Source organism: Denticeps clupeoides, chromosome 1 (assembly GCF_900700375.1).
Source record: "Denticeps clupeoides chromosome 1, fDenClu1.1, whole genome shotgun sequence".
NCBI classification, from domain to species: domain Eukaryota; kingdom Metazoa; phylum Chordata; class Actinopteri; order Clupeiformes; family Denticipitidae; genus Denticeps; species Denticeps clupeoides.
In genome coordinates, this window is record NC_041707.1 from 25,828,952 (window position 1) to 25,842,658 (window position 13,707).

Below are 13,707 nucleotides of genomic sequence, written 5' to 3' on the forward strand. Positions count from 1 at the left end.
TTTTTTTTGAGTTTCAGCATTTTAGAAAAGACAAATAAAGGAAATAAGAGAAAGTGTGAACAATGGGCATTTGTGTGGATTATGATTGTGTAATCTTTAACATTAAGTAAACATTAATACATCCACCAAAGTATTTTTTTTATTCAGATGTAGCTTTAGGGCTGGGCATAATGCTCCAGAAATTCTACTTCAGCAATAGTACACAAGAGGGGGTGGTATACAACATATATATACCCCAACATATATATACCTCAATACTGCCAAGCACTCTCCACATATCAAACAGGGCACACCATTTGAGAGGGAGTAAAAGCCTGACAGCTTTGATCTTTCAGACATGTTGTCCCATGTCCTTTTTTTCCTGACCTCACTTCCCCTGGGCAGTGGGTGATGAACGCTGGGAATAAATTAGTGTAAGACACATCTGTGACCTGGGAGACCCTATAACCCTTGCATCACCCCCCTTGTGGTTAAACATTATGTTTTCCTTCATAACACCTCCCTCTCCTTCCACAGCCTTTGTAAACTAATCTATGGAAACTCTTCCCTAACAAAAAAAAAAAGCTGCTATTGGGGATATCACTGAGCCCACTATGGGAAACATCAGTCTCCAATTAATGAGGTTGTTGGAACCATTTGGATCAAGAGATCCATGCTCTCTGGCTTGATTCTTGTCTGCAGCATCTGCAATCCTGCCCATCTGTTTTCCCATACCCGTATCTATGTGCTGAGCGCCCTCTAGCTCAGGGTGGAAAATAAACTCTTGCCATTTCACTGGAGCTGAAAGAAGTCCTTTACATGCAATAGGGAGGCCAAGACCTCACTGTGAGCCTGAAAAATGGTTGGTGCCTGTCCTGTCCTGCTTTTTCTGTTGGCCCATTTTTCACACTCTTTCCCTGTCGACTGGTGAGGCGTTCCCAGCTGAGATCTCTATCAGCAGTGATTAATCTGATAAGCAATCTCACCACATCTCTCTCTCCCCCTCTCCTGACTTCCTCCAATCTTCCTACATTCGCGATGCTTCCTCCCACCTCTCTTTCACAGTAAACCTCCACTCATCTCCAATACACTTTCTCTTTTCTGCCTTCATCACCCCTGCTTATGGATTCGAGTATCAGAGGTTGTCCAGTCACAAATCCAAATCATGTAATGTAAATGTTTAGCTTCAAGTAGCATATAAATCTGATAACAATTCAGATTCTTCCAGCTATCGTGATTTGAACATCTCTCATTAATTTTAATCGGGTGTAAATTATTCATAACCAGATAGGATCAGTCAACTCTTTTGTGTATTTCTGCATGCGTGGGGTGTTGTATGTATCCCTGTCTCTTTCACCAGTCTCTTGGTACACTGCATAAGACAAAAAAAAAAAAAAAAACTTCAGTTCTCTTGTTTCACTGTTCAGTGTCTGTACGCAATACACAAATGAGTGTGTCAGCTCCCCCCACCCTTTTCCGTTCCTCCCTCTCACCCTCCCACCCTCTCGCTTGCCTGCTCTCTCTCCCCTGACACACACACAAGGCTGTGTCTCTGCCTCGCTGTATCTTTCGTAGCGTCTGCGTATTGAAAGAAAAGGAACACGGACCTGAGCTTTCCACTATCGCCTTGTTTCTTGGACCCCTCTTCATCCACGGGAACATCGCAAGATCTGGCAGATCTAGCCAGCCCCCTACCATAAAAAAAAGGAATAGATGGACAAGCCACAGCAACAGCACCAAACCAGCATCGGCTGCTCCAGATTCAATTAGCATGAATTTCACAGCATCAATCCTAGTGAGCCAGCCCGCCGGAGTGGCAAAACCAACGTTATCATCATCACCTCTGCTGACAGACGTCTAGGAATTGGACTGATGAGAGAGCGAGGACAGCACTGGAAGGAAGAGAAAACATCAAAGAAAAAGGGAGTGGATGCAACAAAGTAGTGAAATGCAGGAGCAGACATGGGTGAAGTACGGCTGGAAAGGTGTAATGGTGTGACTGTTTAAAGGTGGGCAGAATAGAAGGATCACTGTCCGTCTCATTTATCGCTCTGGCGGTTTGCCCCGTGAGCCGAGGAGAGAAAACGTGGCTGCGTTCGAGACTGGGGATGTGGCCGACTTCCATTTCTCCATGCACTCACACTCCTCTGCATCTTCGTTGTTTTTTCCGTCTGCTTTCCTGCTACTGCAGCAGACTTGCTGGGCTGTGTTCCTCCCCAGGGATCTGATAGCCTGAAAGCTGGATTAGTCTACTCTTCCATCATCTGCTTTATTTTTCCACTCTCTTTCATTCTCATTCTCTCTATCACGTCCCCTTTCTCTGTCTGTCTGTGTCACCTTTTTTGAAGGGATTGTCTGGAGATCTAGCCTGCCCTGTTCTAATGATGGCTCTGCTCGTTGGTTCTGTGATGGTGGGTCTGTGTCTGGATAAGGAGTCCCTGTAACACCAGCTCTGGTTCAGAGATCGATCACGTTGCTCTGCATCAAGCTTTCTGAGGTGGACAGAGCCCACAAAACACCTCCATAATCTCCATGCTTATCAAAAAAATTATTATTTTTTTGGTAGTTGGCTAGTTCTCATTTGAGTCACAACTTATCATCTATCTGTTTTTTTGGTTTTTTTTTTTTGGTTCCAATGGTTTATTATGGGTTTTTTATGGATCTCAAGAGGATTCTTGAGGACGTCTGAGGATATCACATCTGAACGCTGGGAATTTGATTTTTTTTATTTTTATTTTTTAACTCGCTAGACATTTTGAGCAATTTTTGGATAATTATCTTTGGGGATCCTTTATTATTTTTTCTGCCTTTCACTCCTTGTGGCTTTTGAAGATTTTTGCCCTTTTTCCGGGAGCCTAGGAATCATGGGCCCTGAATTGGCCTAAAATGTCATCTTCTTGCTTCTGTTGTGTGAGGAGGAGGGGCATGGGGGTCTCGCACCATCCTCCTTATACACCACATATGGTGTTCACCACAGGTGAACATGTCCTGGGTCCTCAGCCCCAGAACCATACCGCATGGGCCAATTTCTCCAGCCTCTGGCGGCTGTTGCTCACACTGTCCCTGCTGGCTTTCCCTGGATCTGCTGTCTCTGCCAGGGTCTCGTCCAGCCTAAGCACTACGCATCATGTTCACCACTTCCACAACAAGCATGGCACTGTGCCAATCGCCATCAACAGGATGCCCTTTCTCACAAGAGGAGGCCATGGTAGGTCCATCTACAGGAATTTAACGGATCTCTTGATTTACTTTTTTATTAATAATACATTTTGATTATAGAGAAAAACTATTAAAAAAATAACATGTGTCCATACTTACATACTGAAACACAACTAGCTTTGAATAATCATGCAGTCAACAGTTTCTTTGTATTGATTTGTTTCACATCCTTGACTCTTTTGGATTTTGAACCTTTTTTTGCATATTTATCAGGCAGCCTAGCCATTCTCCAGTTGTTAGAGTGGTGCTGTCTTTGAGCAGCTGGTAAACCATTTGATGTACTTAGTTCCTTTCAAATCCTGCATTTTACTGCTCTCATCTTCTCTCCAGCAGATTTTTGCCTTTGTAGTCAATATAGAAAATGCCTCATTAATGTCTTTCAATGCTTGTCTCTCTCTGTGAAGCATTTTCTCCAATAGTTGAAGAGTACATATGGATATTTAAGAGTTTAAATTAAGTGTTGGATGAGTTCTAAGATCTGTTCTTAAGGAACATGTCTATTGCCAAAATCTTCATTTACAGCATTTGGTTTTATCGAGAGCAAATTAGATAAGATCTCTGTCATTGAAATCCATCATTTGGTCCACTAGAATTGAATCTACAAATGCCATTCATTTAATAACTCAGAATAACCCAATATCAATATGCACAAGAGTGATCCTACGCAGACGCTACAAGAGCTTTACTTGGTATTTTTTTTTTTTTTTTTACTTTGGCTTTGTCCTTTTACATGTTCCCAGATCTCAGCTAGATTTGATGTTCCTTATGTGATTGATTTCGATGATCCGCCATTACATTTGAGGAAGAATTAAGAATTTGAGGTTTGAGGAAAAAGACATGGAATTGAGCCTGTAGTCTATATGGGATTGTTTGAAAGTTCTGTTTATAAGCACACAAAAACACTAAACCTTGCAAGCAGGCAAACTTGACCTCAGTTAGGACAATTGGTCACACACACATATGCACACATACTCAGCAGCTTTGAAGTTCCAGCCTTGCATGCATTTCTAATCACAATTAGTTTTTCCCTCCAGCTGGGTTAATTGGATTGCACTTCTCTTGAATTTTGAGTTCCTCAGCTACAAAAAATTAACATAATTAACATAAAATATTCTACGGCCCTCTGCAAACATGCATCTGTCAGCGGAAATTTGGCCTTTTACTAGAAATGTGTTTCCATTAAAGAAGCTACAGGGAAGACTGCAATCTTAGTATGGGTGTGAGAAAAGAGAGAGTACTGACCCTCCTTAATCAGGTACAGAAATGCATATGTCATTTGACTTCAATAACAATTATTATTTCCTACTAATTACATGTCAAATGTATCACATGATTTCACACTGATTCATATGTCCAATAAAATGTGAGTGGGTGAGTCCTCCTGATTTTTGCATGATAAAATGTTACTTTTTTATAATACTGGTGAATAGTTGCACCCACACCACAGTGTTCATTAGATATATCTTAATGTTATTTGATTTTAACATTAATTTATATTACTTCAGTTCAAAATTAATTTAAATTAAAAATCCATTCAAATAAGTGAAACATATATAGCATAAAATTTCAGTTTTTCAATGTTAAATGGACATCATTAAATTGGACACTATTCACTAAATTCATTAGCCAGTAAGTGTCCAGTAATCCCAAAAATCTGCACACTCACATTGACCCAAACTGGGTTACATTTCACAACAATATGTCATATGACATTTTGCCTTCCTTTGGTCCTTCAGTCGACCTGGCAAAAGTTTTACGCTGGATGCCCTAACTAGGCTTGGGACCAGCTCCAAGAAATACATTGTCACATCCAGTTATTTGATGTTTAAGCTAATTATATGTATTATTCTGTAATTAAAAGTTTTTCACATTTATAATAAAACATTATTGGGACTGTTTTTTCCCAACTCAGTAAACCAATGAATAATATCTTACAAGCTCAGAGAACATTTGACTTTTTGTCTCTGGACACAATATAATAATATAATAATTGATAAATAAAAATAAGGAAATTCTGCAATAAACTGTATTCTGCAAGTTTATTGTAACGCAATAAACTGTAAACTCTTTATATATACAGAAATTGCCATTACAGGAGCTATATAAACTTCAATAAGACTCATACAATGTTTTGCATGTAGTAGAAGAGTGGAGGGTAGTTGCTATGTATTGTTCATGGTGATTTAACTGAATTGCTTGAATCAAGATTGCTCATACTTCCCTGTGCTTGGTAGATGTATCTGACCAGCCTTCATCTGTCCTTGAATAAAACCAAACATTGTCATTCTTGAGAGAGTGAGTATAGAGAGTGAAAGCAGGGAAGTGGTGGCCTAGCGGATAGGGAAGCAGACTTACAATCGGAAGGTTGCAGGTTCAAATCCTGAACTGCCAAGGTACTGTCCCCACATAATTCTCCCTGGGTGACTTTCATGGACCAAGGATGATGTGTTAAATGCAGAGGACACATTTTGTTTCTGTAGTGTTGCTTCCCTTAGCCCATATTAGTGCTGCCTCTGACCCACGCCGCTTAGTGGAACACAATAAGCAACGGGGGACATGGCAGAGCCTGCTGTTTGACTACAACATTAGATACTGACAGTCTCTAATGTTGGGTCTGGCTTGATAAGCATGGGTCTATTGTATGCATACTGATGATTGGATCTTGGCTGTGTTAAGTGCTGCTTAGCCCGGAGGGATGTTTTTCAGGACTAAAAGGAATACTTGTTTTTTCATTCAGTGTGGTAGGTCCAAAGCACATATGGTCCAACCAAAAGAGGCATTTCCGTTAAAGGACACAATTATATACAATCTAGTGACTGCAACTGATTAATGGGACCTAAAGTCACAAAGAGAACTCACTGATTGGACAAAGATCCACACTGCATGCAGTTGACCAAGTGCTATAGTTTCTGCTGGTGTGGACCAGTGGGAGAGCAGAGCACTACTAGTAATTGGGCAGCTAGGTCAGATTCCCAACAGCACTGGGATTCATTGTAGTATCATTATCACAGCTGAATCATTATTCACGGTGTATCATTATTCACAGGTGAAAAAGGGCCCAACAGAGACTCCAATCTCACAATGGAATTCTTCACAATATTACATAAGACCTCTTACAGGAAAGCATTTTCTTCAGACATGCTTCTTTACTTTATTTAAATTATAGTTTGTGTAGTATACAACATTATAGTTACTTGAGGACATCCTGTTTTGTCTTTATTTCATTCATCAGTCCTGTTCTTCATTCAACAAGGAACAATACTAGTGCATTCATTAATTGCTCACAATCCAAAATAAATTGAATAATGAGAGACAGAGTGACAGAATGCAACATCTGTGCTGTATAAATAGCAACTAATGTGATGAATTTCCTGCTGATCCACAAACGCTTGCTGTTCATCATGTTTGTGAATTAATAACAGTTTTCATATTGTCATTAAGTCACATCTGCACATGAACCACATATTGCTTTTTATTCTTTGCTCATCCTGTTTTCCTGGGTCTAATTAGGTTCTTATTAAGAGCTTGACAATGCATACATGATTATTCATTTCACTACAAAAAGTTTTAAATATTGTTTGGTTTTTATCATTTGTGGTAATTTTCACAAATTTCTTTTCATGATTGAAGCATTCAGGTACAAAGTGACAGTGTCAAAAGTGTCCTGAGTCACAGTGTGAGCTGTCTCAGGAAGGTGAGATTGGCCTACCAATCTTTTAAAGAATTATATGCAAATGCAGCTGAGAAAAAGAAAAAAAAACTGGATCTTCAGAGGCACATGGTGATGTAAGTGCATTTTAATTATTTATCAGTGAGATATTAAAGCACTGCGGCTCTGGCCTGAACAGCAGATTTTCCACTCTTTTGGGACCCCTTGACATTAATAAACAAAATGTCTTATATTATGCATGACTGCTGCTTTGAAAAGGGTCCCCCCTCTTCCCTACGGCACAGCAGCCTAGGAATTGAGGAGAATATTCATCAGTGCTGGTACTATTCTTATTACCATTGTTTTGCTCTTGTCTCTTTAAAGAGGGCTTTTAATCAGTTTGTTTCCTCCTCTTGCATGTTAGGATCTTAGGAGACATTCTTTCATTTCTACGCAGGCCCCCCACAAACCTATATTCTGGACCTGTGCATTTATGTAATTCAGCTTCTCCCAGGATGCAGAAAACTAAGACTTGCTGACATAACTAACTATTGATGGACTATCTGGTCAGGATATTTGATGTAAAACTTTTTTTTTCACCTTCAAACATAATAACAAATGAAACATAAGATCATATTTTTTTTGTGGATTTCTCAGTTCTATCAGCTGGGGAATTTCTGTATCTTCACATGAATCTGTTTCTTGGTGTCTGCCACCACTAGAGTGTCTGACACATTTATGAAATTCTTTCTTGTAACGCCAGTTATCTGATTATTGTGGGCATATCAGAGTGCATGATTAAATGCATAATAACTTCATAAAAACATATCAGATACATTTTTGTATGGGAATGCACAGTATAATTTTACTAGAAGAATGGCACGTTTAGCCAGATCACATTCCTCTTTTTTATTTGATTTGCCAGCATTGAGAAAAAGTGCTGAGAAAAGAGTTTTCCACCAAATGTGGAATCAACACATTGAAACATCTCAACATGTGGTTTTGAATTGTGGGGCTGGATATTGGCCTCTATTGTGACAATCTATGATACGTTTTGTTTTGTGCGGGATTAGCACATTTCTGGCTCATTGTCTTGCCACATACATTGCATCATCTGAAAACTGATCTGGTTTGCCAGGTAAAACTGCTATCATCATAACAGTCTTCTCACATATCTAGGACCTCTGCAAGTCGATAGAATGTGTTTTAAATTAACGCATATCTTATGCCTTCTGTCAACACACTGCCATGTATTTCTGCTTTGCCACCCAAATGCGTTTTGTTTCAGTTTCTTCCTTAATATTTTTACATATCAATTTGGTGACATAGCAAAACAACTACCGTAATACAGTACAATGCATTTAGTCATGGTCTAAAAGAATAAAATTTGTTTGCCAAACTTACATAATACTGTACATAATACACATGTCTGGTGTAATTGATTAAAAATATTATCAATACAACAGTATTGATAATATTATCAATATTATCAATACAACACTGGAACAGACACATTTTTATTCTTATGCCTCAATTGCAGCATGTCAAATTGCAGCACATATTAACGAGATACAAATGGGTTTTGAGCTCTTTCAAATGTTTCTGCAGGCCTCATAGCCCTAATATTTAGGCTCATCTTGCTTAGGTGCTCTGGGTGTGCCAATTCAGAGTCATTCTCTTAATTTCTAATCTAGTGATCACCAGATTGTAACAGATTGAAACTGCATTAACAGTGCATTATTAGTAACTGCCACAGACTACTAGCAAATTTCATACCTGTAAGAGGCTCTGTAAAATACCATATTATGTCCTCATTTTACCTCTTCAGTATTAAAGAAAGTATTGGTGTCCCGTTAGCATAGCTTCAGAAGGATCGCACAGTGATAAGGACAGCAGAGTACCTGAACCATGAAGCTAACTGATAGCACAAACTTCCTGACACTGTTTAGCTGAGGGATGTGCTACCACTGTGGATAAGAGGCAATCAGTAATGATACAGTGGGGCCTGGAAATCTCTAACAGTTTAGAGGGGACTTTAATCTCTCTGTGGTGATAACTGTAATGGTATCTGCTCTACCTGAGCCACAAGATGAGTGGAGTTTATCTCCCGACCACCTTGGATTGTGTTTAGCTCCAAACCTTACTCTAAGGCTGTTTGGCTTCATAGACACACAAAGGCCTCTGATGTCTAAGATCACACACATCCTCACACTGAGCCAGCAATGTAAGAGCAACCAATCAGGCTAATAATAGGATCCCATTAGCAGCCAAAGAATACAAATGTCAAATTGAGTTGACTCAGCAGAGCAATTTAATAGCTTTACTGATGTTAACTAGAAACAAATTACACTTTGGAAGATCACATAAATGAGGACTGACATTTTGGATTTAAAACTAGATAACTTTACCTGAAAGTATTTTTGTAATATTTTCCAAGGATTAAAAGGAACAGAACTAGGGATGACAGAGACTTTTTGGGAAAGTGTCCCCATTACTATAATGGAGTGTTGGAATCATCCCAGTCACACAACACCTCTTCCCGCAGCAACAAACCTTCCAACAAGGTCTCCCATCCAGGTACTACTAAGACCAAATTATTAAAGTGGTGACAGGTTAGACATTTATATGATAGTAAAGGAGGCTATCTTAGTAAATAATTGAAAAAAGTTTTTTTTTTTAATAGGGTCTCAAAATATATCAATAAAGTCTTTGAATTACGAAGGCAACAACAAGATTAATCCCTAATGCTGTGATTCTTCCTTCTGCCAAATAAACTCTCTCTGATGTTGGTTTCTCAGACAGTTGGGACCTTCAGTGACCTTGTATCATATCACCTCAATCTGTCGGTCCATGATGCATGGTTTGGTCTTGGCCTCGGCCTGTTATTATTTAGTAGCCTATTATTTAGCTTTTACAATGTCTACCAGCACTTTAGCGTGTTGCAGGCTTGATTAAGTCTCTATGAATCTGATGTTCCCGTTTTTGCACAATTTTTTTATTTGTGCTTTCTGGGTTTTAGTAGGTTTCTTTGTTGCAAACTCTGTTCCAGAGTTTATTGTGGGAAGGATTTCTTCTACTGAGTGCTTTCATACTCATACTCATATGAGTGCTTTCATACTCATTATATCTGTTGAAACTGTGGTCATTCAGAGCTAAAGTACAAGGTGATTATAGTGAATAATATTAGTTTAAATTAAAACTCTGAATAAGTGTATGTAATGTGTTAGGTTTGAAATAGACATACATTTCCTTTTATCTTTTGTACTTTGAAGGGTTCATCAACAACAGGCAAGTTTGGGTCACCTGTATTGGTCTGGTAAGGCCCATTGAGGCATATTATAGTATTGGGCTATACGTGAAATAAACATTGTTGTTGTCAGTCTTTTTCATGAAACAATGGAGGGACATATAGTCTGTTTTATTAATATGTACAGAGAGGTATCTTAGAAAAGGAAGGATGGTGAGACGTAGAGACAAGGAGTGGGGATTGATGAATGACAGACACAGTGGGTGAGCAGGTGAAAGATGGGGAGTGTGATTTTTTTTCCTCCTCCTCTTCTCTTCACTGCCCCATGTTACTGAGAGGTGACCTCTACCTCAAAGATATGAAGAGAATGTCACGCAACATTAGCCCTCCCCTCACCCTGGCACACACAGGGTTTTATTTTTTATACCAAGTGGAGAAGAAAAAAACTATTATTTCACCCCCTTGATTAATGTCTGTTGTGTAGGCCACCACCAAGAAGAAAAGGGCTTGCAATTTCTTTTTTCCCATCACTTTTTTTTCCTGAGTGGGGCCACAAAGCTTTATAATGTTACTCCTGCATTAGATGCATGAATTTTTAAATGCTCAGTTGATCAAGTGAGGATTAATTGATGTGAAACCGTATCTGTAAGAGTAATTTTAATGCAGTGGGTGATTTTCATATTACTGAACCTTTCATGTTCTGAAAGAAAGTGGAGCTGTTCAGATGTGACCAGTCTTTTTATACACATCCCAGTGGTTAATTACTCTCATAGCGTTCCATGACCCTCACCTGACAGGGCCTTTTTAACAGTAATTACCTGTCAGTGGTTGGCATCAAATAAGACAGTCATGTTACATTGTAAAATAAGCTCCCACTGTCAACCTACCACACAAAATTGTTTTTTGGGTGTGTGATAGAGCAGGTAAATTAAATGGCTTCATGGCAGGCAATGATCAGCCTTTTAACTGGTTCATTTAGTGAATGGCATGAATAAATAAATGGATGCAGATTGCAGTGGAACCACATGCAAAGCTGTCACGTTGTCATATGATTCATACATACCAAAATCCCAGGGGCTTGTTTTAGATAAGAGAAATATTTGATGAGCAAAAAGTTTATTTTCAACTGCTCTATCTGTTGACCTGAGTTTTATTTTGTCTATTAATGTTTAGATTTAGATCCTCAGCAGAGAGCTTATTGGCAGCTAAGAATTTATTAGAATGATCTTGTCCTTGAATAAGGCTCATGGCAAAGAGACAATAGCTGTTTCTTAAAACATGTATGATCCCTTCCTCAGCCAGAAGTGTACTAGAATATGGGATTATATTTTTCTTGCAGTTTCTGCAGCAGCACAGGGCAGGGAGGATGGAAACGCATTGTTCTGAAAAAACAAAACAGGGATTTAATGACAATACAAGAACACAACAGGGAACACTCACAAGGTGACAAGACTAATGCAGGTACAAGGACTAGACACATTCAGGATACTAACAAAACAGGTGAATACACTCAAGCATAAACAGGCCCACAATGGACACAAAAACATCAAAAATACCCGGCCCGGATTGCCAGGACCAGTTTGGGTCATGATAGTTTCATGTTGAACATTTATTACATAGTTTTGTCTATATGGAGAGATTTAGGGCTGATTTGAAGTTACATATATTATGTAAACGAAGATGGGAGATGAATGGACACAGAAAAGATATATGTATAAAAGAAAGATATTCTTTAGTGTTTCAAATAAACTTCCAAAGTAAATAATGAGTAAATAAGAAAACACCGATAAAACAAACAAACAAACAAAACACCAACAGAAAATCCCAAAGATAAAGAATAAGCAAAAGACTTAAAATGAAAATTAGGCCTCTAACCCGTCTAAAGCATTTAAGGTCACACAACATAAGGCCAAACACTAGTTCTCAACCATAAGACTAGAACACATACACAGTTTACCTTCTGATACCTAGCTCAAAAACCAGGAATCACCCACAAAACTCAGTAGGAGTGCTAATCAGTTCAAGAGACCTTCACAAGGTACAGGAGCTTTGGGAGTTTTGTATATAGTAGTATAAATGTAGACTTAGACAGTTCACCCTGCTTATATACCTTGTGATCTCCAGGCTGGGTGGAGTGGACTTGCGGCAGGAGTGGTCAGGGGCCAGTTGACCCTTGGAAAAAAGGAAGTTACAGACTACCTTCTCAAACTATTCGCTCATAAATTACATCACTGTACGTAACATAAATACTTTAATTATTTCTGGATTTATGAGGAATATTGATAATTATACGAAATAAACATTGTTTTTGCACCATATTTAAAGAAAAGATCCATATGCATCATCATCAGCAATTTTATATTAGTAATATATAGAATAAATTACAGATTATACTTATTTTAAAACTGAAATACACCATTAGTCATTAACAATTAGGGACAACCATATGGGAACTTCATTAAACATAAGGAACTCCATTTTGAACTTGATTCACACAAATAAACCACAAAAATCATAATGTTATGGTGAAACATATTATTCTACTAGGTTCTAGTCAAAATAATTAAACACATTCAGTCTGTTCAAGCTAGTATTGCTGCAATATTTTTATTGAACATTTCTTCACACATCCTAGAGAACAGTGTAGACTGAGATTACTTTTGAACTTTTCTCCAAAAGCCTGTAAAACCGAATAGTGCAACACTGGCTTAATGGGACTAAATGTGATTGCTGACAGGGGTTGACACTGCTGCAAAGCTGCCAGGGACTTGTCAGCAGTGAAAGGTGCCAGAACATGGTTCCGCCAGGACTGGGACCTGGCTGCAGCCTTGTCAGGGGCACCACTACAACACAAACAAAGTGCAATGGGGTCTGTTAGGTTGCATAAACAACAACATCATATTCTTCTTCTTCCCCAGAGGCTGGTTGGGTTGCAGAATGTCCACATGTGCATGTGTGTGTTTTTTTGTGTGTTAAATTCTAGGTTTATGTTGCCAAGCCTATTATGGCACATCCAAAATTCCTCTATTTCTGTCAAGATTGGTTCTAAGCTCAATGTGCATGCGCTGGACTGGAAACAAAATTGAATGGATAATATTCTGTAGCAAGTTGGCTGAGGTATTTTTGAGGAATTTGGAAGATACTGACTATTTTGTGATCCCCTTCTCATTAAAAAAATGTTTGTTTAATCATTAATTATTAAGCAATCATTCTCCCACATGCTGTCATTTTTTTCTCATCGCTGGAGAAATACTATTTACTTGTGTCTTAGCTGGTGTTGTCTGGTAAATTTGATGTGACAGAATGGGATTTGAATTTGATGAGCATAGAGAATGTAGTAAAACGGAAAGTATGATAAGTTTGGGACTCAAAGAAAGCTGCAGATTGTTTGTACTGGCATAAAGCCTGGATCCTAAATAATTAGTCACTGTTCATGACTTTCAGATTACGTGAATAGTTTGCAAGAGTTTTTGGACAATAAATCCTCAATGTTGTGAAGAAAGCACCCCATTCGAGAAGCCACTTAATCACTAGCAAGATTTTAGGTGTCCTTTTGAATAGCACCAATCACAAAACAAAAAAAAAATCTAGGAAAGGAAATTGCAGACCTAAG

At 38.6% G+C, this 13,707-nt stretch overlaps 1 protein-coding gene and 1 long non-coding RNA gene across 10 annotated transcripts in view; both read left to right on the forward strand.

Annotated features, from left to right (window-relative positions):
* The window catches only part of LOC114786960 (neurexin-2-like), a 196,735-nt gene that overhangs the window by 65,586 nt on the left and 117,442 nt on the right, over positions 1-13,707 (forward strand). For 2 of the 9 annotated variants that reach the window (XM_028974647.1, XM_028974642.1), the window contains exon 1: positions 2,600-3,187. The exons of 5 other annotated variants lie outside the window; for them this stretch is intronic. In XM_028974647.1, the coding sequence (XP_028830480.1) occupies positions 2,866-3,187 (322 nt within the window). In that variant the 5' untranslated portion in view covers positions 2,600-2,865. Of the gene's footprint in view, positions 1-2,592; positions 3,188-13,707 lie in introns of those variants that run through there. 2 more of the 9 variants (XM_028974674.1, XM_028974665.1) reach the window with 2 other exon arrangements.
* Positions 6,910-7,284, forward strand: LOC114787018 (uncharacterized). The gene is made up of 3 exons (XR_003749283.1): positions 6,910-6,984; positions 7,127-7,188; positions 7,272-7,284. It is a non-coding gene; the product is annotated as an uncharacterized LOC114787018 (long non-coding RNA).